Source organism: Cololabis saira, chromosome 3 (assembly GCF_033807715.1).
Source record: "Cololabis saira isolate AMF1-May2022 chromosome 3, fColSai1.1, whole genome shotgun sequence".
Lineage (NCBI taxonomy): Eukaryota > Metazoa > Chordata > Actinopteri > Beloniformes > Belonidae > Cololabis > Cololabis saira.
Genome location: NC_084589.1, coordinates 45,989,038 through 46,010,439, shown reverse-complemented (window position 1 = coordinate 46,010,439; position 21,402 = coordinate 45,989,038). Strand labels below are relative to the sequence as shown.

Below are 21,402 nucleotides of genomic sequence, written 5' to 3'. Positions count from 1 at the left end.
TCAGAAAGGCGTCAGTATCGAGGCTCTCCAGGAGGTCTAAATACACACATCGAGTAGTCATACATTTGAAGACTATGCCCCAACGTTCCTCTGTCCGACGTCCAATCTTGACAGTAAAGGGACCGAAACAATCGACACCTGTCGAATAAAAGGCTGGCTTATACAAGCGAAGACGAGCTGGTGGCAAATCTGCCATCTTAGGCACAGAAGAATTGGCGCGCCACGCCTGGCACTGCATGCAGTTGCTTTGATACCTCTTGACTGCTTCCCTTCCCCGCAGAATCCAACACACGACACAGTTCAGCCAGCACTTTCTCTGCTCCAGGATGAAGGAGAGCCTCATCGAATTCCTGGATGATGAGCTTAGTCAGAGGATGCTTTGGGTCTAGTACGACCGGGTGGATGGCATCCGACTTGAGCTGCTCAGCTTGTTGAAGTCTCCCTCCGACTCTGAGGAGTCCTGTCTCCTTATCATACTCAGGACATAAGGATTGGTAGGGGTCGGTCAGACATGAGTGCCTTGACCTCCTCCGAAAATGACTCGGACTGCGCTTGGTGTAGAAAGAGATTCTCTGCCTTGATGTAATCAGCTGCTTCACTAGGTGAGCTAGAGTTTGGATCGGCCGCCCCATGTAGGGATCGTGCTGTTGCCTGCATGAGGTTCTTCCATGTGGACTAGTGCTGACATCAGGGAGTTGAGGACTGGAATTGACTGTCACGTGGCCACAGAAAACTGATTTCTTCAGTTCGCTATCCTCTGGCTCTGGATAGGCTGATGGGCTAACTGGCCAATGATCCTCGGTGTGGCGCAAGAACTTTGGGCCTTGGTGCCAGCGGTGTGGTCGGGACAGCTTCTTCAAGGCCTTGTCCCGCATTATATCATCAGCAGGATTGTTCACGCTATCCACATACCTCCAGTTGCTCACATCAGTAAGGCTCAGTAATTGGCTCAACGAAGCAGCGGTGTAGCGTATCTCTGTATGCCATCAACAGTGACCCTGACAGTGGATGTCTGGAGTAGGTTTAAGGCTTGTTGATCCTGCTTCTCACTCATGTAGGGCAGCGTATCGACCAAAGATGCTCAACGTTCTTGAAGAGCTCACTGGTCTGTGAGACTGTTGAGGTGAAGACACTGCTGCTCTGGCGCAGGAACTTGGTCAGTGCTGGTGGGACCTTGAAGAGACCAGCCAAGCTTGGTGTGGACTGCAATGGGTCCCCCTGGTGGACCCAAACGTACCGGCTCTATAGGTGTCAGGAGATGAGGCATGTCAGATCCGATAAGCAAAACGGGTTGGACGTGGTCCACATGAAGCAAAAGTAGGTTGCGGAGGTGTTTGTATCTCCGTTGGAGAGTTGTCACTGGATAGGAGTGCTCGGAGAGACCCAGGGTATCACATGTAAATGCCTGACGTATGTGATACTTCTCACCAGCTTTAGGCAGGGAGGACACATGAAATGCAACTGAAGCACCGTGAAGCTGCACTACATCTTGGTAAACAGTCCGAAGGTTGAGTGTTTCGGGCTCTGAGGTGAAGTTGAGGTGTTGCACGGCTTGTGGCAGGATGATGCTTTGCTCCGATCCGTCATCAAGTACTGCATAAGTCTCTAGTACTTGATCTCCATTATGAAGTAGGACCTTCACGACCTTCAGCATCACCTTTGGGGACCTGTTCGGTCTATCTAAGTATACCCTTGTGTTAGGAGTGGTCACCATGAGCACACTCTTCTGGGTTTGCTGGACTACATCATGCAGTACCGTCAGATGCTGCTCTTTGCAGGTGTTGCAAGGTCGCTTGAGGGTGCAAAAATCGGGCTTGTGAGATCGTCCGCACTTCCAGCACGGCTGTCCATCAGTTATCCACTTCACGATTCGTCCTGCGCTCAGTTTCTTGAACTCTGTACAGGCGTTCAGGAAAGACTCATTAGTGTCACAATGGGGACAGTAAGGTTTAGGTTTGGATGAGGGCTTAAGTTGTGGAAACCGTCCTTTGGAGCCTTGGTCGTCATTGGCAGTGAGGAAAAATGCTGTAGGTTTCTCTTTTGGTTTATGGGAAGCGCGGTGATCTTTATTTGTTGGCTTGGGAGATTCTTGGTTGTAGAGAGCAGCAGCTCTACCTACTATGCGCTTAGCCCGGGATTTCATCTGTAACCAGGAACCCAAGTCAGGTAAGGTATAGGTTTGGTCGGTACCTGTCCGAAGTATACCTTGGTTCAGGCAGTATTCCATGAACCCATCGCGATAGCTTTGCGACATCTTACTCATTAGTCGGTTGACATGAGATCCACATCTTAATTCAAAGCCGTTCTGTCCTTCCAGAGTCCTAAGCATGCCTACCAGTGATTGGATAGACAGGGCGAAGGCATCAAATGCTTCAGAGTTTCCGAACTTGAGGGCTGGAGTGTTCAGAATGGCGCCCAGTTCACTTTGGACAAGCTGACGGGGTTGCCCATACTTGTCCTGTGGAGCTTGTATGGCCATGGTGTATGGCCTCAGATCGTGCATGTAGGCCTTGGCAAGCTGGAGTGCACTTGGTAGTTTCAGGTGTCCAAGGAGCACTTGTACTGCTCGTTCAGGTGCTGATGACAGTTTAACAAGTTGTCAAGGGCCATCTTCAGTAGAGCAACGTCACTTTCTTTACCACTGTCGAAGAAGGTGATCATAGGCTTTGGAACACCGTAGGATGATGCAAGGAACAAATCCATGCCAGCTGCTTGTGGTTGATCTGAAGTGGAATGAGTAACGGCTGGAGTGGTGTATGATGCTGCTTGGACAGGGTAGGAGAAAGCTGCACTAGGTTGGTAGTGCTTCGGTGGGTGAACTGGATATGGTGTATGGTGTGCCTGATATAATGTAGCAGCTATAGGAGCAGGCTGATAACTCACAGGTGCTGGATTAGTAGGCAGGAATGCTGAAGGAAGAGTGCTGGAGGCTGAGCTAGAGATGCTGGAAGCTGAGTCGTAAGGAGAGCTGGATGTGGAGCCAGAGCCGCAGGGGGTGGAGCCACAGACACTGGAGTCGGAGCCGCTCGGAGAGCTGGAGGCGGAGCCACAGACGATGGCGGAAGAGCTGGAATGATGCCTGCTTTTCCATCATCTGAGGGAGGAGGTGAGGCACTGATGCCATTAGTATCCTGTGCTTTCTCTTTAAGTAGAGAAGTGACCATTTTGGCTATCACCAGTTCATTCTCTCTCTTCTTTAGTTGTCGCCGTTGTTCCAGTTGTCTGGATAATGACTCTCGGGCTCTAAGGGCTTCCTCCTGTAGCTGTTGGGCCTCTCTGGCCTGAGCTTGTAGTCGCTGACATTCAAGTTCGGCCTGTCGGTCATCTTCCAGCTGCTGCTGCATCTCCTCCAACTCCATCTGCTTCAGTCGCTCTTCGAGTTGGGCTGTTTCCAGTTCTGGGAGGACCCTAGAGGGGAATCTTCTCGGTTGTGTGGTTTGGGTTTGTCCCTGAAAAGGGAGAGTTGCAACCACATAGTCATCCAGGTACGCTGGAGGGCATCATTCTCTCTGGGAAGCACGTTGAGGTGCAGATTCAGCTTCGGCATCCGTATGTGTAGGTTCCATACCTTGGTTGGTACTCTGCTCCGGCTCGAAGGACCATAAAAAGGAGAATTGGGGTCTCCAGGAAATAACTGGTTTAGAGCGGCAAGGTACGGATGTGTGTCCCAGTTAAAGGACACGGAAACGGATTTCCAGGTCAGATGAATTTATTTAACTGTGGTCTGTAATAAACTCAATAAACTCACTTTTAGGCATCTACACACAGTAATAAACTCAAAACACAGACGGATGGATAAACAGACAAAGAAAAGAGCACCATATATCTGCAGTCACATGGAGGAAAATGTAAACTGCCTTCACTGCACAGCGTCGGCACACAACAGGTGTGATGCATTCAGGGACCGTTGGTAAGGTCTGATGAGTTCACTAACGTAGGACAATTCGAACCACAATGGAAACATGAATGATATATAATATTATGAACTAGTAACATCATAAACAGTGTGGGCTTTCTAACACTCCTGCCCCCCCAGCGCCGCGGTGCCGGGCCGGCTGTGCCGAGGTGGACTCCCTCACGGAGGCCGTGGCGGGTCAGCGGTTCCTGCTGGGCTGCATCTCCTGCAAGAGCCGTGAGGAGGTCCCGGCCCGGGCCACGGTGGACTGGCACTTCCGGCCGCCGGGCCAGGACCAGTTCTGGCACGTGAATCCCGCAGAGTCCTGCACCGCTGGTTCTGGTTCTGGTACTGGTCCTGGTCCTGGTTCTGGTTCTGGTTCTGGTTCTGGTCCTGGTTCTGGTTCTGAGCCTGTCCCCCCCCCCCCCAGATCTTCCACTACGACCACCCCGACGCCGCCGTCCTGCACCAGGACTTCAGCGACCGGCTGACGTGGCACGGGACGCTGAACCCGGACGTCCAGGTAACGCCTATAACACAAATACAAACCCTATTTTCTTATTACAGAAAAGAGCTTTACGGATAATTAATAGATCTGACTAATATTAACCAAGAAATAATCTCTTTATTAAATATAATACTCTAAAATTCCATGACATCGTAGAGCAGAAAACTGTTTTATTTGCCTTTAAAGCCCAGCAGAACTTCCAAACTGCATTCAGGATGGATACCGGATCGCAAGTTACAACAGTGCCCGAGTGTTGTTTTTTTTTCTTTTTTCTTCCTTTTTTTTCCTTTTTTACATTTTTTTTCCTTTTTCCTTTTTTGTATTTTTCTCTTTTTTTGTCTTTTTTTCTTCTTTTTTCCTTTTTTTCTTTCTTTTTTTTCTCTTTTTCTGCCTTTTTTCCTTTTTCCCTTTTTTCCTCTTTTTTTCCTTTCTTCTTTTTTTCTCTTTTTTCTTCTTTTTTTCTTTATTTCTTTTTTTCCTTTTTTCCCTTTTTTCTTTTCCTTTTCTTTTTTTTTCTTTTTTCCTCTTTTTCTTCTTTTTTTCCTTTTTTTTCCTTTATTTTTTTCTCTTTTTTCCTTTTTTTCTCTTTTTTTCTTATTTTTTTTGCCCGAATGTTTTCATAATTATAGATCTGACTATTATGAACCAACAAATAATCTCTTTATTAAATATAATACTGCATGTAATTCCATGATATAGTAGAGCAGAAAACTGTTTTATTTGCCATTAAAGCCCAGCAGAAACTGCTTCCAAACTGCATTCAGGATTTGTTCCAGATAAAAGAAACCCGCTATGACCTGAGGGGGAAACTCATGTTTGAGACGACGACAGTTAGAACTAATATTAAAAAGATAGTTAGTGACAACGTTGTGACAAAGACCTAAAAATGTGCAGTTCTATCTACAAGTTCAAGAAAATGTTTAAAGAAAATATTGTAAATATATATATAACACTATAACTATAAATTATATAAACAAAAACATTCTATAATGTGAAACATCAATTTTATATTTTGTCTTCTTTATGCATTGTTTGTTTTCACCGATTAATGCTAATGTCTCAGAGTTAAGCTGATCACAAGATAAAAGGCTATAAGCTTCGGCTTCAGCTGCACCTTTTCGGCAAAAGCAATGCTTATTTTACTTTTTCATTTTTTGTTTTGTAAAAATGGCTTGTACAAGGCTAAAGATAGAAATAAAGACCATTCATTCATTCATTCATTCATCATTATTCATCCAGACCGGTGCCGTGTTCCTGCACAACGTCACCTTCAACGACACCGGGACGTACCGCTGCACCTTCAGCCGGGTCCTGTTCCTGAGCCCGACCAACCAGCAGGTCAGCGTGGAGAAGGAGGTGGAGCTGACGGTGGTGGCTGAAGGTGAGGAGCTCCGCCCGGCACCGTCCTGGGCCCCGTCCTGGGCCCCGTCCTGACCCGGGACTGACCTGGTTCTTTAGTTTTAGTTTAGTTTATTGGTCCTTTCAATTTCCACAACACTAATAACCCAAAGTACAGGTGTAAATCGGCAGTGTAATACAAAAAATATACAATTTTTTGGTATATTATATACAATTTTAACTAAAAAGGTGTAGACTGAAGCCTGAGCTTATGACGCCTACCCTTTTCACAAGAAAAAAAAAATGTTAGCTTTTATAAACTAGTGCATTTAGGATTTAGAGAATGAAAAAAAATTACATATATAAATCATATGAGAAGTTGCAGAAGTATAAACAAAATAACTAAGCGTCTAAATGTAAATTATGTATATATGTAGACATACATACATATACGCATATATATATATATATATATATATATATATACATATACATACATACATACATACATACATACACATACATACACATGTCCCTAGGTACAGGCCTATGTGTATTATACCTTTGTTTTATACGTATTAATCATTTTGTATCTAAGCTGTTCAACAGATTAATCCTGTCACTGAGATGCATCGTTGTTTAACGTTGGTCCTGACCCGGTCCTGACCCGGTCCTGACCTGGTTCTGACCCGGTCCTGACCCGGTTCTGACCTGGTTCTGACCCGGTCCTGACCCGGTCCTGACCCGGTTCTGACCTGGTTCTGACCCGGTCCTGACCTGGTCCTCTCTTCCAGCCAACCGCGAGCTGGCGTCCGTGGTGTCGGAGATCATGATGTACGTGCTGGTGGTGGTTCTGCAGCTCTGGCTCATCGTGGTTCTGGTCTACTGCTACAACAAGACCTGGGACGAGCACGAGGCCCGCGAGGCCCGCAAGGCCCTGAAGAACCAGAACACGTGAGTCCGCCGGCCCGCTAACGCGGCTAACGCGGCTAACACGGCTAACGCTGCTAACGCTGCTAACGAGGCTAAAGTGGCTTCCTGTACGAAGATTAGGACTAAACATCGTCATCAACGGACCTTTATCACCGGAGGAAATCGAGACAAGATGCAACGAAAATACTTTGTGAAAAAAGTTGAAATGTCCAGAAAAAAGTTGAAATGTTGAGAAAAAGGTCGAAATAATGTAGATAAAAATGTCAAAATGTCGAGAAAAAAGTCGAAATGTCGAGAAAAAGGTCGAAATAATGTAGATAAAAATGACAAAATGTCGAGAAAAAAGTCGAAATGTCGAGAAAAAAGTAAAAATGTCCAGATTAATGTTGAAGTACAATTTTGAGAAAAAAATCAAAATGTCGAGAAAAAAGTCGAAATGCCGAGAAAAATGTCGAAATGTCGAGAATAAAGTCAACCTTCTGAGACTATAACACTTCTCGAAGTGCACAATAAAAAAAAATCTTCCCCTCTCAAATATTTTTTCTCCTGCATGACCCTAATACTCTTCTGTAGAAACGAGACTAAAATGTAGATTACAAAATAAAAACGAGACGAAATGTTCTACCAAAGATCCTTAATGTCCATGTTTTCAATAATTTCCAAATTAGAGTCTTCTGTATCTGGAATGAATGTACAAAGTCTATAAGGTAACAATAATATAGTAATAATAACCTTGTTTGAATTGTAAAATGGGTTTGGCTAAATACAATCTTTGACTAAAACTAGACTAAAATGGACAATTCTGACCAAAATAAAACTAAAATGCTCAGACTTTTAGTCGACTGAAACTTGACACGACTAAAAGGAGAATGAACGTGACTAAAACTATTAATAAAAACTAAAATGACAGCTTGACCCAAAGACTAGACTAAAACTAAAACTGAGACAGAAACGATCTATTCTGAGATGCGAGGCCTCGGGCGGGACGGCAGCCCCGTTGCATCCTGGGAGTTCTCTTTCTGTTCGTCGATCTCGACCGACTTTCCTCTTCTTTCTCTCTTTCTTCCAGGCTGCTGGTGTCGAAGGAGAAGTGCGATGTGAACCTGGTTCCTCCTGACGCCTGACTTTTTCCATTTTACTGCTGTTTGAGTGTTTTTATAGATCATTTTGTAGTAGAGATGTATAATTAGCTGGCTGAGGTTGATTTTGAGGGGGGGGTTCCTGCATGTTTACGATGCCCTTCCGGATCATTCCCATCATCACTGCTCACACCGAGGGAATGAAAGCTTTTAAAGGCACTATATGTAGTAATACCACCCCTTACCACACGGGGGCAGCGTCACTGGAAGTTCTTATTTCTGGGTTGAAACCAACGAGGAACCGACCTCTGACCTCCAGGAGCCGAATACAAACCTGATACCAGTTGTTTTATTGTCGTTGTTGTTTTGACATGACCCTGAGATTAAAGAGGGTTTAAGGTTTTTAAATAAATGGGGGGGGGGACCCAGATTGTACTCAGGGCTATACATTAACTTTTTTCTTCATCAATAGTTTGGTAGATAGTGCTGGACCAAAAATTTATATCACGGTATTTTTCAAAATGATATCGGTTTCACGGTATATCACGGTATTTTTTTTTTCATGCACAACTGGGTGTTAACCACATTTTCTAATGATTTGGAAAGGAATTGCTGCAGTAAATTGGCTTAGAATGGCCTATTTTACTGTCATGAGGAGGATGCATAAATCAAATAAATTTGATTTAGGCATGCTTTTCAAAGAAAAAAATCTTTTACAAAATTACAAGGTAGAAAATATTTATTGAACATAAAAAAAACTGGAAAATGTTTTAATTTCCCAGCATTATGTTGTTTTGGTTCCACTTCCTGGTGACGGTTAGGTAAAATTCTTATGTGGTTACTTTTTGGTTGGCCAACGATTTATGTTTGTGGTGCAACCAGTACGGGAGCGACCAGTCTATTTCCTTATATTACAACGGTGTTATTAATTGTTCGTTTTTTTCCCACTTATTCCACCGAACACCGAAAGTGTTTTATTGCCATTTTCGGCCGAACAATTTCGGTTACCGAACAATCGGTGCATCACTACTGCTAAACAGTCCCCTCACAAACAGTGTCCAGCGGCGTTCACAACGTTGTGTAGCTACTGTACAAACTCACCGGTATTACAGTATATGAAACATTCATATCATAAGAAAAATAAACACCGGTATTCGGTTTGAACCGGTATACCGCCCAGCACTACTGGTAGATGTTAATTTTACTAACTGAATGTAGCCGGTCTATGTCGCTCTGCGTTGTGTCTGGGTGAAGAATGAGGCGCCAAACTGATCTGCCGGGCGGGATTTTTATTTCTCTGTGCAACAGGGAAAAAAAACAGTATAGCAGGCGTTTTCATCAGTCTCTCTGACAAACACCTCTCTTCAGGAAGCAAAAAGCCGTCTCAACCTTATAAATTTAAATTACACAAAATACATCCCATTAAAATAGTCACAGAGCCCACCAGCAGCAATTTTTAGTTTTCTCTGTTAACTCAAACATAGTACAAACATCAAAAAGAAAACACATACCTGTGCAACAGGAAAAAAAACAGTATAGCACGCGTTTTCATCAGTCTCTCTGACGAACACCTTTAAGAGAGACCCACAAAAAGCTGGATGAGAATCGAGCTGAAATGGCGGCTAGCCTCGCTTAAACCACCGACTTCACCAGCAATACTCAGCAGTGCTATACAAAGTAAAACACACACACCTAAATGAAAAAGTCTTACCTCTCTTCAGAAAGGCAAAAAGCCGTCTGAAGAAAAGTGCGCGATAAAGCAGGAAGTGACCTCGCGTCACAATGAAACAAAGGTAATTAACAAAATAAAAGCTTCTTACCAAAATAAAATTGACTTTTGGTGAAAATGAACTAACGTATTTATACATTGGTTACACGAACATACAATCACTATCAGTCAAAGTGTGTAAACTTTCTTTTCTACCAGCCAAACTGAATTTAACCAGCATTTGGCCGTGTTAATTGGTTTGCTGGTGTTCATTTAGAGCCCTGGTAGTTTTGTTTGTGGCTAATCTGCTACACCGTTTACCATAGGCGCCGGAACCATGGGTGCTTCGGGGCCCGAGCACCCACGGGGAGGGCCGAGCAGGGGAGCCCCCATGTCAACAATCACTGATTGGCTAAAGCAGTTTTCACACAGAGGGTGCACAGCGGCAGCCGCGCCGGCTTTCCCATTCTTGTGTATGTGCGGCTGTCGCGCAAGGGCGCAGGGTCTGCCGCTGAGGTCGGCGGCGCGCAACAGGGCGCACGCAGCCGAGTTTGTGCGGAGGCAAAGGGCGCAAGTGGGCGTGAGACGGCGCAAAGCGGCTTTCACCTAGAGCGCGGTTTGTGCCGGGCACACCGCCGGGGTGGGCGCAGACTCGGCGCAGAGCAGAGCCTGCGCCCATCGCCCTTAATCGCCCCATTGGGGACAAATAAAAAGTTATTGATTGATGATGATCGCGTACATATTTGTTGCAAGTTGCTTGGCGACCGAAAAAAACGTTTTTGCGGTCTGGCGCCGTTTTCCCACTCATTTGGACGTACAGTAGCTACAGCTCGGTTTGAAAAATTCATCTGTCCCACAAAAAAAACCTTTCTGAACTATGTTGTTGTTTTTTAGCTCATGTAAGTCATCTAGATTTTTATACTGAGTGGACATGTAGTAAAGTATCTGCTTCAGTTTACCAAAGTATTGACACATGGTCTTTTCATAACCATATATTGATAAATGATTAAATTGATCCTGATATATGAGGCATGGAAATGCTATATTTTATTTTAAATTAACATTTTATTGTTAAAAGAGCAAAAGAATATCACATTTCTACCACTTTTAAACACACCAGGTATGTCCAAATTCTGGGAGATTTCTTGCCACTTTTGTCCCTTTTTAATAACGTCCCGATAGGCCTGCAGTCTCGTATCCCACAGCTCCTCACACAGACTCACAGCCAAGATCATTCTTTCTTCCATCTTGATCGTCTCTGATCTACAAGCTGCAACTTTTCTTTTCTCCCTCCAGCACCTTCTCTCCTATTGGACACCGCCGAGATGCCGTCACAGGGCGCACGGGGAAATTAAAAAAAATTCAATTCTACTGTTGTAGATCAGATACGATCAAGATGGAAGAAAGAATGATCTTGGTTATGAACTATAGAACTATAGCCTCCCTTTTTTCAGATGAACATCCGAATTTGTTTAGATATTGATTATTATTTGTGTGTGTGTGTGTGTGTGTGTGTGTGTGTGTGTGTGTGTGTGTGTGTGTGTGTGTGTGTGTGTGTGTGTGTGTGTGTGTGTGCGGCGTTCATGTCCGTTACCGCTGTTGAATCTTCGTTGCTGAATCTCGTGCGAAACGACACTACTTGACATCCAGCACCCACCAGCAAAAACATAGTTCGGCGCCTATGCCGTTTACTCTGACTGGTGAGGAATGACTTGGACTAGTAGACTAGTAGTCCAGTCAATCTGTGGTTCGACCCAGGGAAAATTGCAATAGTAATCATTCAAGGTTTTATGTGATCCTTAGGGACATCCAAATATTATATTAAAAGTATACCATTATATACTTAGTGGATCAAGGTAAATTCAGGGGTTGAAATTTGGGACCTTCATGCCATAGCGTCATACAAAAAAATGATGCATCTCTACTTCTGAATATGCTATTTTCAAATAATTTATGTCTACACATTGGTTTTCTATGGTGTTTTTTCACATACAACCATCAAAAATGACCTGTTCTGAATGTATATGTGCACTTTGGGGGTACCCTTAAGCTAAAATTACCTTTTTTGAATCCAAATAAAGTCAATCAAATTAGGTCATAAACGATTTATTATCATTGAATCTGGTGCTTTCTGGTGCTTCACTTGCAATAATTGTCATTGCTTTCCACCACAGTGGTTGATCAAAAGTTAGAATTGGAGTGTCCTGGTAACGAGTTGCGTGATCATGAATGAACTGGAGAGTGGAATGAATGCAAGTCAGATCTCCTGGATCCATGTCAATCATGGGTAGGAAGATGACTGATGACTGACCAGGATGATCTCCGGTGTTGAGCATTTTCATCATTCCAGCAAGCCAAGCAGCAAGGACAGCTTCCAGAGTGTATCAGCAGCTGTCTCTCTATTGTCTTCAGAGTGCTCTTCAATTTCACTGTAGGTAAGGTCTTTAAAGGTGACCTATTATGGCATTTAATGTATATTTTAAACAGGCCTTGAATGTCTTAAAAACAATCTAAAGCTTGTTTTTTTACATAAATCATAAATCCAGCCTGTGGGCCCTGTCACTAGTTTTACCGCTTCTAACCTCTTTTTCTGCGCCTCATTCTAAGGGAAGGGGGGGTATGATAATGAGGCTCTGTGCTGATTGGCTCCCTGAATGACGTGTAGCAGGGGAGGAGGATAAACCTCGCTCCGCCAGAGCAGCCCGAGCCTGTAAATTATCACAACACTGAATTTTCACAAATGGAAACTTTATTGTTAAAAAAATAAAATATGAGTTGTATATAAATAACATTTATGCACTATTTCAGCCGGATCTACCCGGCGGATGCTGAACGCTGGCCCGGAGCCACGCCGGGCGCCCGGGAGCAGCGCTGCTGGAGCAGCGGGCGTCACCGCGGCTTTAACGGGGGAATCTTCTGACCGGTTCCGACCGGCCGGGACCGCAGGAACCGGCCTGGACTGATAGCAGGGACTCCCGGGGACCGACCAGCGGAATTTCAGCCGGATCTGCCCGGCGGATTCTGCGCGACGGGCGCTGCAACTCCACGGCGGGCGCACAGATCGGCTCCGGGGCGCATCCGCGGCGCATCGCCCGTTACCGGGGATCAAACCGACAGATTTGCCTGAAAATCTCGGAGGGTGAAGCTGGTCCAGCATGGGACAGACCCCCGAGGACCCAGCTCCCAAACCACCCGGGAACCTGGATGATTTAATCCGGATCCGCTGCGCCGCGGCGCCGCGTCCGACTGGCTCAATGAAAGGGCCGCTCCAGGCTGCGGAGAGAGCTGGTTGTGGGCGTGGTTTCAGCAGCGGAGGCTGAACCTCTGGAAATCTTCTCCCGTCGTGACGTCACGATGGGAGCAGATTCTAATCGGCTCAAAAAAAACCACGTGACACTGGGGGACTCTGTCCGGCGGGGGTCAGAGAGCTTGCAGAAATTCATGGTATTTTGTCTCCCCTGTGCTGGCAGGGTGAGGGGAGACCACTTTATATATGTTAAAACAAGAAAAAACGTGTTTTTCATAATAGGTCCCCTTTAAGACCCCCAGACTTCTGTACATATGGAACAATGTTAATGCGTCCAACATCTGCTAGGTCTTTTGCTGTCACCTTGATATGTGGAATGACTGAAGCTCGTTCAATTTTGGGGGTGATGCATGCAATAATTCCCATGCCATGGAATGTTCCATGGCCATCAATTGTTCGGATATTATGGTCAACATTGTCTTCAACATATTGCATGAAGTGTCCTGGTGTGAATCCATGGACCTCAAGTTTCTGTGCTACTGCAACACTTCTTTCCTACATCTGTACTTCTGAATATGAACAGCCAAATCCAAGGTGATACAGAGTGTCAACTAGAAAATTAAAGAGTAAAGAGTAACCTAAGCTGGAAAAATGAAAACTGGTGATGATTATAAATATGTTTTATAGTACTGAGTGGTAGAAGTAAAGAAATGTCTGACTTACAGGAGGTCAGCCCCCAACGACAGTCTCTGCCAGATTCACACACGCACCCTGCCCGCGCGTCGTGTGCCACTGATGAGGGTCAGTGGGGGGTCATGTCAAGGTAGACACTAAACATATCTCTCAGGAACAATCTTAGATGCAGATACACTTATTTTAGATGCAGATACAACCATTGGAGCAGTCTAGCACAAACTTTGAGTGTAAATTTTGTAAAAAAAAATTAGGTGTTGGGCTAGTATAGTATAGTATACATATATAGTATATAGTACATATATAGTATAGTAATACCCAAAAGGGTATATGAGGTATATGATATTAGAACAGGGTCTGAAAATTATTATATTGGTATTAGTATTATTGGAGAGATAGACCCCAAAAACTTAGGAAAATACACTACACATGTCAAATAGGTGTACAAAGACCCTTCTATATTAACAGAATTTTACCCAGACCAGGTCACTTTAACATGTTGAAATGTTGCTTTTGACATTGAAAAAAAGTATGTTCCACTAAATCTGTGAAGGTATACTTTTAATATATCATGCAGGAGGGTATTTGGACCAACAAAAACTATGAAACATTACTATTGCAATTTCTCCTGGGTTGGGCCCTTTTTTGAGTTAGATTGACTGGACTATAGTAGACGGTACTGGAGTTGTCGTTGACGGTCGTCCTGCGGCGCTGTTGCCTGCGAACTCGTGCTGCTTTCTCCCTGACTCAAATATTTTTTTGCATTCAAACACTTTTTTCTTTGATTGAAAAAGTTTTTTTTTATTGAAGTGATTTATTTTTAATTGAAAATATTTTTTTCTTTTTGAAGCAACTTCTTTTTTTAATTAAATGATAAAGACACAAATGTCCTACCCATAATATGGCCCAAACACAAAGCAACACTACTTCAATCAAAAAAGTTGCTTCAAACAAAAAACTTTCACTCCTATCAAAGAAAACATTTCCAATCAAAGAAAAACAGTGTTCAAATGCATTTTTTTGAGTCTCAAATATTTTTTTGCATTCAAACACTACCATTATTTTTGTTTAAAATATATTTTTTGATTGAAGCAATCTTTTTTTTGATTGAATAATTAAGAAACAAATCTACCTCCATATAACCTTAGCCAAATGACAGAAATGTCGCCATCTGCTGGACGACCGCTCGAACCGCAACAACAAACGGAGAGGAGGGGAAACGCGTTCCAAATAAAACCACAAAAAAGTAAACAAACAAATCACTACTATGAAATAACACGACAAAAAACACCTGAGGCCATAAATGCTCTTAAAGCTGAGCTCCAGACACAGACTTGGAGTGAAGTCTACAACGCATCTGACCCAAATGAAGCCTATAATGCCTTCTTGGCTGTAGTAATTAATTCATATAATAAGCACTGCCCATTAAAAAAGACACTACATACAAACAAACAAAAACAGGAAAAGCCATGGATAACTCAAGGTTTAAATAATGCATGCAAAAAGAAGAATCTACTATACAAAAACTTCTTAAAGCAAAGAACCAATGAAACAGAAACACGATATAAAAAATATAAGAACAAACTAACCAATATATTAAGAATAAGTAAGAAGGATTATTATCATAAACTATTGGAACAACAGAAAAACAACATTCAAGGTACCTGGAAATTACTGAACAGTCTAATTAAGAAAGGCACAGGAAAACCACAATACCCAACGTTTTTTAAAAAGGATAATACAATAAAGGAAAACACAAAAGAAATCGCAAATGAATTTAATAAATTCTTTGTGAATGTAGGACCAAATTTAGCAAAGGAGATTGAGGACCTGAGAGAAAATGACGGCCTAGATGAAGGTCTCATCGATCAGAATCCACACTCCATCTTCATTGCTAGTGTAAATGAACAAGAAATATCGAAAATTGTTAACAATCTGAAAAATAAAAAATCAACTGACAATACAAATATAGACATGACTTTAGTCAAAAATATAATTGATACTATTGTAAAACCTTTTACCCATATTTGCAACCAATCACTCTTAACAGGTATCTTTCCAAATAAAATGAAAATAGCTAAAATAGTACCAATATACAAAAGTGGAGACAAACAACTATACACAAACTATAGACCGATATCACTCTTATCACAATTCTCTAAAATTCTAGAAAAACTTTTTGTAGCAAGACTTGATAGCTTTATTGAAAAACACCAATTACTAAGTAATAACCAATATGGATTCAGAACCAACAGATCAACCTCAATGGCAGTTATAGAACTGGTAGAAAACATCTCTAAAGCAATAGACAATAAACAATACACTGTGGGGGTCTTCATTGACCTAAAAAAAGCATTTGACACAATAGATCATAAAATACTATTAAAAAAAATATATCGATATGGAATCAGGGGTATTGCCCTCTCTTGGCTGGAAAGCTATCTAAATAAAAGAATGCAATTTGTTAGCCTAAACGGAGTCGAGTCGGAACCCTTACAAATAACTTTAGGAGTTCCTCAAGGCTCTGTACTAGGGCCAAAATTATTTATCCTAATATATAAACGACATATGTAAAGCCCTACGAAAAATGCAGTGTGTCTTTTTTGCAGACGACACAAGCCTGTAATTGTCTGGTACAGATCTGGAGCAGCTCCTGCATGTAGTACAGAAGGACCTCAACATAATGAATAAATGGTTTAAAATAAATAAGCTATCTTTAAATATCAGTAAAACCAAATTCATTGTTTTTGGCAACAAAATGATAAATGTTCCAATAAACCTAATTATTAATAACATAAAACTAGAACAAACAAACACTACTACATTTTTAGGAATAACTATTGATGAAAAACTCATATGGAAGCCATATATTAATACCTTAAAAAGAAAATTATCTAAAACAATAGCTATATTATATAAAATGAAAGGTATTGTAAATAAAAGATCATTACAAGTACTATACAGATCCCTACTACTCCCATACCTGACTTATTGTGTGGAAGTGTGGGGGAATACGTACAAATCAATAATTCATCCCATTTATATTTTACAAAAAAAAGCAATTAGAATTGTAAACTTGGCTGATTATCTTGCTCCAACAAACCCACTTTTCATTCATAACAATACACTTAAATTCCAAGACATAGTTAATCTGAACACCACTGTTATAATATACAAGGCTTACAACAATTTACTTCCGGGCTGCAGGAACTGTTCAAGCCAAGAGAGGGCAAACACGACCTCAGGGGAACAGCAATGTTTGACACAACAACAGTTAGAACAAATGCAAAGGGAAGATGTATATCTGTTTTAGGAGTAAAACTGTGGAACTCATTAGAAAATGACCTTAAACTAGCAAATTCAATAAAAGCATACAAGATATTATTCAAAGCAAAGGTAATGGACACATATATAGAAACACAATAAACAAACAATGAAGAATGCACACATGCATGAGATAAAATGACAACTTAAATTTGTTTTGCCGGTTTCCTTAGCATCTTTTCACTTTCTGTTTTCAGAGCTATCATTATTATTATTATCATATTATTGCTATTATTATTATTATTATTACTATTACTATTATTATTATCATCACCATCATTATCATTATTGTTATTATTATTATTATTACTATTATTATTATTATTATTATTATTACTATTATTATTATTCTGTGTAGACTCATGATACTTCATTTGTTTTTTTGTATATTTTATTCTGTTAAAAGGTGGGCAAAATAAGCTTTATGCTTCAAGCCCAGACCTTTTCGGTCAAATCACAATGTTGACCAGGGAAAAACCTGTGTTATCTTGTTTGTTGATTTTTAATTTTTGTTTGTGATTGACCGAAATAAATATTTACTACTTACTACTACTACAATAAACCATATTAAATGTGTTTCTCTTTCAGATACATGGACATGGAGAACAACTAGACAACAACCTGCCAAGAATCTGTCCTCTCTGGATTTATGTATTATCAATGGATTGGTGCATGTACCCCCGAGGGTGTAAATGACTATATTGACCTTGTAATTAACCTGATAGTTACCATGTTTTACCTGGTAATTGGCAGGTACTTACCTTGTAGTTACTTGCCCAGTAATTATATTTCCTAAGTATTTACCCAATAAGTACATAAATGTTTACCCGGCTTTTACTCAGTAATTAAAGTGAAACTGGACTGTAAAAGAAGGTGTGTGTTGTTTCCATAATATTACCTGGTAATTGTAGATTATAATTATAAAGATTTGAACAATTGGCAAAACGTCTGATAATTACCTCCCCTTTACCCCGCAATTAGAAAGTTGGACCACACCCCCTCAAATATACAGTACCCCCTCACACACCACCACCACCTTGTAACAAATACGCCAAAACAGGTGATCTGTTAAATACTTTTTTTTTCTTCAAAAGGATAAAGAAAAAAATACAAAGTTCTGTATGAAAACATATTGTACAGTGTAAAATGTATTGCATAGTGTAAAACATAAAACTATAGGCACAGTGTTGAAAATATAGCCACATTCAGTCAATCAATGCAACAAATAAAAAATACAGTGCATTCAATAACGATATAACAACATATTTAGATCTCAAACTGGCATGTCAAGGACCCCAGTATTATCTGCATTTGGCCATCACCGTTATTCCGTTAATCTCAATTTTTTTTCCAAACACCCTCACAGAAGCAAAGATTTGAGTTAAAACTGGGAAAGAGTACAAATACAAATACCCATTTCATGTCACACGACCCATATTTGGCCTTTGTGCACCACAAGGGGTGCACGCACTGTAGCGACCCGCTTGGATTAATCACACAAGATGCAGAGAGCTTCGACTGGTGCAACTTTATCCTCTCCTCTTTTCGCCTGGCACCGTGAAAACTATATGTACATGGACAAAATAATACAAATCCCACAATACATATTATTTCCACGAATAATGAAGAGGAATTATGTTCACATTTTTAACAACATAAAGAATATTTAGTAAACTCAAAAAATATATTTAGAGGGAAAGAAGCGTGGCTAACAGAGAGCTAACAACAGCTAGGCTAAGCTCAGATAAACGGTCTGAAAGTTTTAAAAACAAAGAAAAGCTGTCGGAGAAAAGTGACTGTAGGGTTATGTAAATGATTATCCGTCACTCGTAAATCATCTTTTGGTCACTTTATTGACTCGGTAACAACACAGGGATGACGGACTGCTATTTTGCGGGACCGGTGTTACGGTTTAACCGTCCGTTTCTGAACAACCACACTTGGTTCCTATGCTCCGCGTAACATTACAACACAGTGACAGAAAACTATAACAGATTAAAAGCTGCTGCTATTCATTTCATGCTGTTTAGAATTCTGCACTCAAGGTTAAGCCAAAATGTATTTTAATTTTCTTATTGATTGTGAGTTTGACTGGATGTCATTAAACTTTTGAACCTAGGTAAACTACCTCCTTTTGAAGTGAAATTTATTTATTTTTGTTATTGCACTATTCTGCACTTTTGGTTTTAGTTTACAATTTCATGTTTCTACATTTTGTGGCACCAGTTTGTGGCGCCAGCATAAGCTTTGTTTTGATCCAATGATGCAGTCAGTGAAAAAAAAAAAAAGGTCTATGTTGGAGAAAATGGACAATACATTTTTTTTACTTAATTTAATTTACTTTTTTTTACTTTACTTTTTTACTTAATTCATTGCCAAAATGTATCTGATCAGGAAAAAGTATCAGAAATGTATCGGGAGCAAAAAAAAGTGATGTGATCGGGAAAAATCGGGATCGGCAGATACTCAAACTCAAGTGATCGGGAGCTAAAAAATCCTGATCAGGACAACCCTAATAACAATTAAATATATAAGTAATACAAAAGCCAAAAAGACAGATCATATGATAGTAAAGTGATAATTGCAATATATAATTGACTCAGAATGCTATAGTTATATAATAGTAGTATAATGTAATGTGATAAATGTTTTCTGTACCCCACAATATCTGTTATGAAAATATTGCACAAGGTTATCGCAATGTTGCACTATTTGGATGAAATCTGCTTCGTTTAAGCCGTCACGTCCCGGTCCTCCACCCCTGGCTCCGATCCCTCATCAGTGCTGGCTCCGTGACTCTCCTGTGTTTCCATGGAGATGCCCTCTGACCCTGACCTCTTCCTCATCTTCATCATCAGCAGCAGCAGCAGGATGACGACAACCAGCAGGAGGACGACGGGAGCAGAGACGACATGGAGTCTGAATGAGTGGAAAGACTCCGCCCTCCAGCTCATGTCCAGCCGGTTGTCCAGACTCAGGTGAGACGCTGCACAGGTGTACTTGTGCTTCCTCTGCAGCTCCTCTTCATCCACCATCAGCGTCTTCCTCAGCTGGTAGAGACCGTTGCCGTTGGGCAGCACCGAGCCAACGGTCATTTGGTTCTCGTCCACGGGATCACCGTCCCGCAGCAGCGTCAGGTTGATGTGGCGAGGGTAGAAGTCTGTGGCCAGACAGGTGATCTGGGCCCCGCCCCCCCCCGGCTGTGATAGGAGGCGTAGTCGAGGTCGAACACGACGCATCAACAGGTGCTTGTTGATCTCCAGCAGGTGTTGCAGAGTCTGGATACAGAAGGGCAGGAAGATGTTTGTGTAGAGAGTCTGCTGGTACATCTGCTTAATGGTGTCCCAGTGGAAATCCCAACCATCACCACCGCCGTACAGGAAGTGGGTCCTGTTACAATGGATGCTGTCGCCATCATGACCATTGACACCATCCCTGACCATGAAGAAATCATGCTGACCGTCTTCCTGGACCTCACAAACCACCATCCTCTGTTGAACGTAGACACCTGGAGAGGTCAGGTTCAGCTGTTTTCTGACTAAGTCCAACCTCATCCTCATATCCATCATATTCTCATGCAGCAAATTCAAGAAGAACTGTCCCAGGTCAAGCTCCTCCCCTTTCTCACCTCCAGCACCAACCTTTATCAGTTGGTCTGTGTCATAGTACCCCACCTGGATGTCATCCAGCATAATAACCATGGAGAACTCTGGGAACTGGGTTGGTCCTGAGATGTAGGTGAACAACCCCCACAGAGAGTGATTTCCAAAGCCTAAAAAATGCAGAGAATTATGGGTAAGACACAACATGAAGATCGAAGTGATCGTCAGATTAGAATTTACAGAGAAGCCAGTTGTGTTCTTAATAGTCCTCCTTCTGGTTCTCTGAAAAGAAACAAGAAATACAGAAACAAAGCTGTTTCCAGTAGTATTTGTTACCTGAACTTATCACCAGGTGGAGGAGCAGAAACCCCGACATCAGCTGGAGAACAAACATATTTATTAGACACTGATCAGTCCCGATCGTCTGTTTCTGTGTCTGTGTGTTTACTGCCGGTTTATTAGAAGGAAGCAGGGCAGATTAAAGAGCTTTAACCAATCAGGATGAAGAAGAACATGGAGGCGTTTGCAGTCAGACAGGTTATACTCATACCTGAACTCACAGCATGAGGAAACGAAGTCCATCCCATCAGGTTTGTTCCTGCAGGTCAAGCGTTCAGAGGAATTCAGGCAGCTGGTTGAACTATCATCAACTATATAACTATTAACCTTCTTTTTACGTGTTTGTATTATTTTCCCAGATCCGGTTGGTCTGTATAGGCACATGGTCAGGGGCGTCTGTAGGATTGTGACACATCTGGGGCTTAGCCCTGAAAATGATGTGCGCGCTTAGAGTGCGCGCCCGAAAATTTTGGACATAGAGACATTGATTTATCACGTACAATTAGGTCTCTGCATTAATTCTGACTCTACACCTACTGTCTTGGTTCATTTCTTGTTTGTAACTTTTTACTTTCACTCCACACTTGCCTTTCTCATTTACTTATATATATCAAAATGTGTGCAGCTTTTTCAGGAAAAGTGTTAGTGCTATATCTTTAAAACGTGGAAATCTTTTTCTGTGACATCCTGAATACAAGTCATCTGAACAGCTTTCTGCCTGCTGCCTGCTGTTTTG

At 41.8% G+C, this 21,402-nt stretch overlaps 2 protein-coding genes across 3 annotated transcripts in view; both read right to left on the bottom strand.

The window, feature by feature from the left end:
* The window catches only part of LOC133440386 (NLR family CARD domain-containing protein 3-like), a 290,643-nt gene that overhangs the window by 80,182 nt on the left and 189,059 nt on the right, over positions 1-21,402 (bottom strand). The gene's annotated exons all lie outside the window — the stretch shown is intronic.
* On the bottom strand, positions 17,850-20,754 carry LOC133440415 (hereditary hemochromatosis protein homolog). Its single transcript, XM_061717674.1, has 2 exons — positions 20,664-20,754; positions 17,850-20,497 (listed from the first exon to the last, which is right to left on the bottom strand). Exons 1-2 carry the CDS (start codon positions 20,719-20,721, stop codon positions 19,458-19,460), a joined length of 1,098 nt encoding a protein of 365 aa, XP_061573658.1. The 5' UTR covers positions 20,722-20,754; the 3' UTR covers positions 17,850-19,457.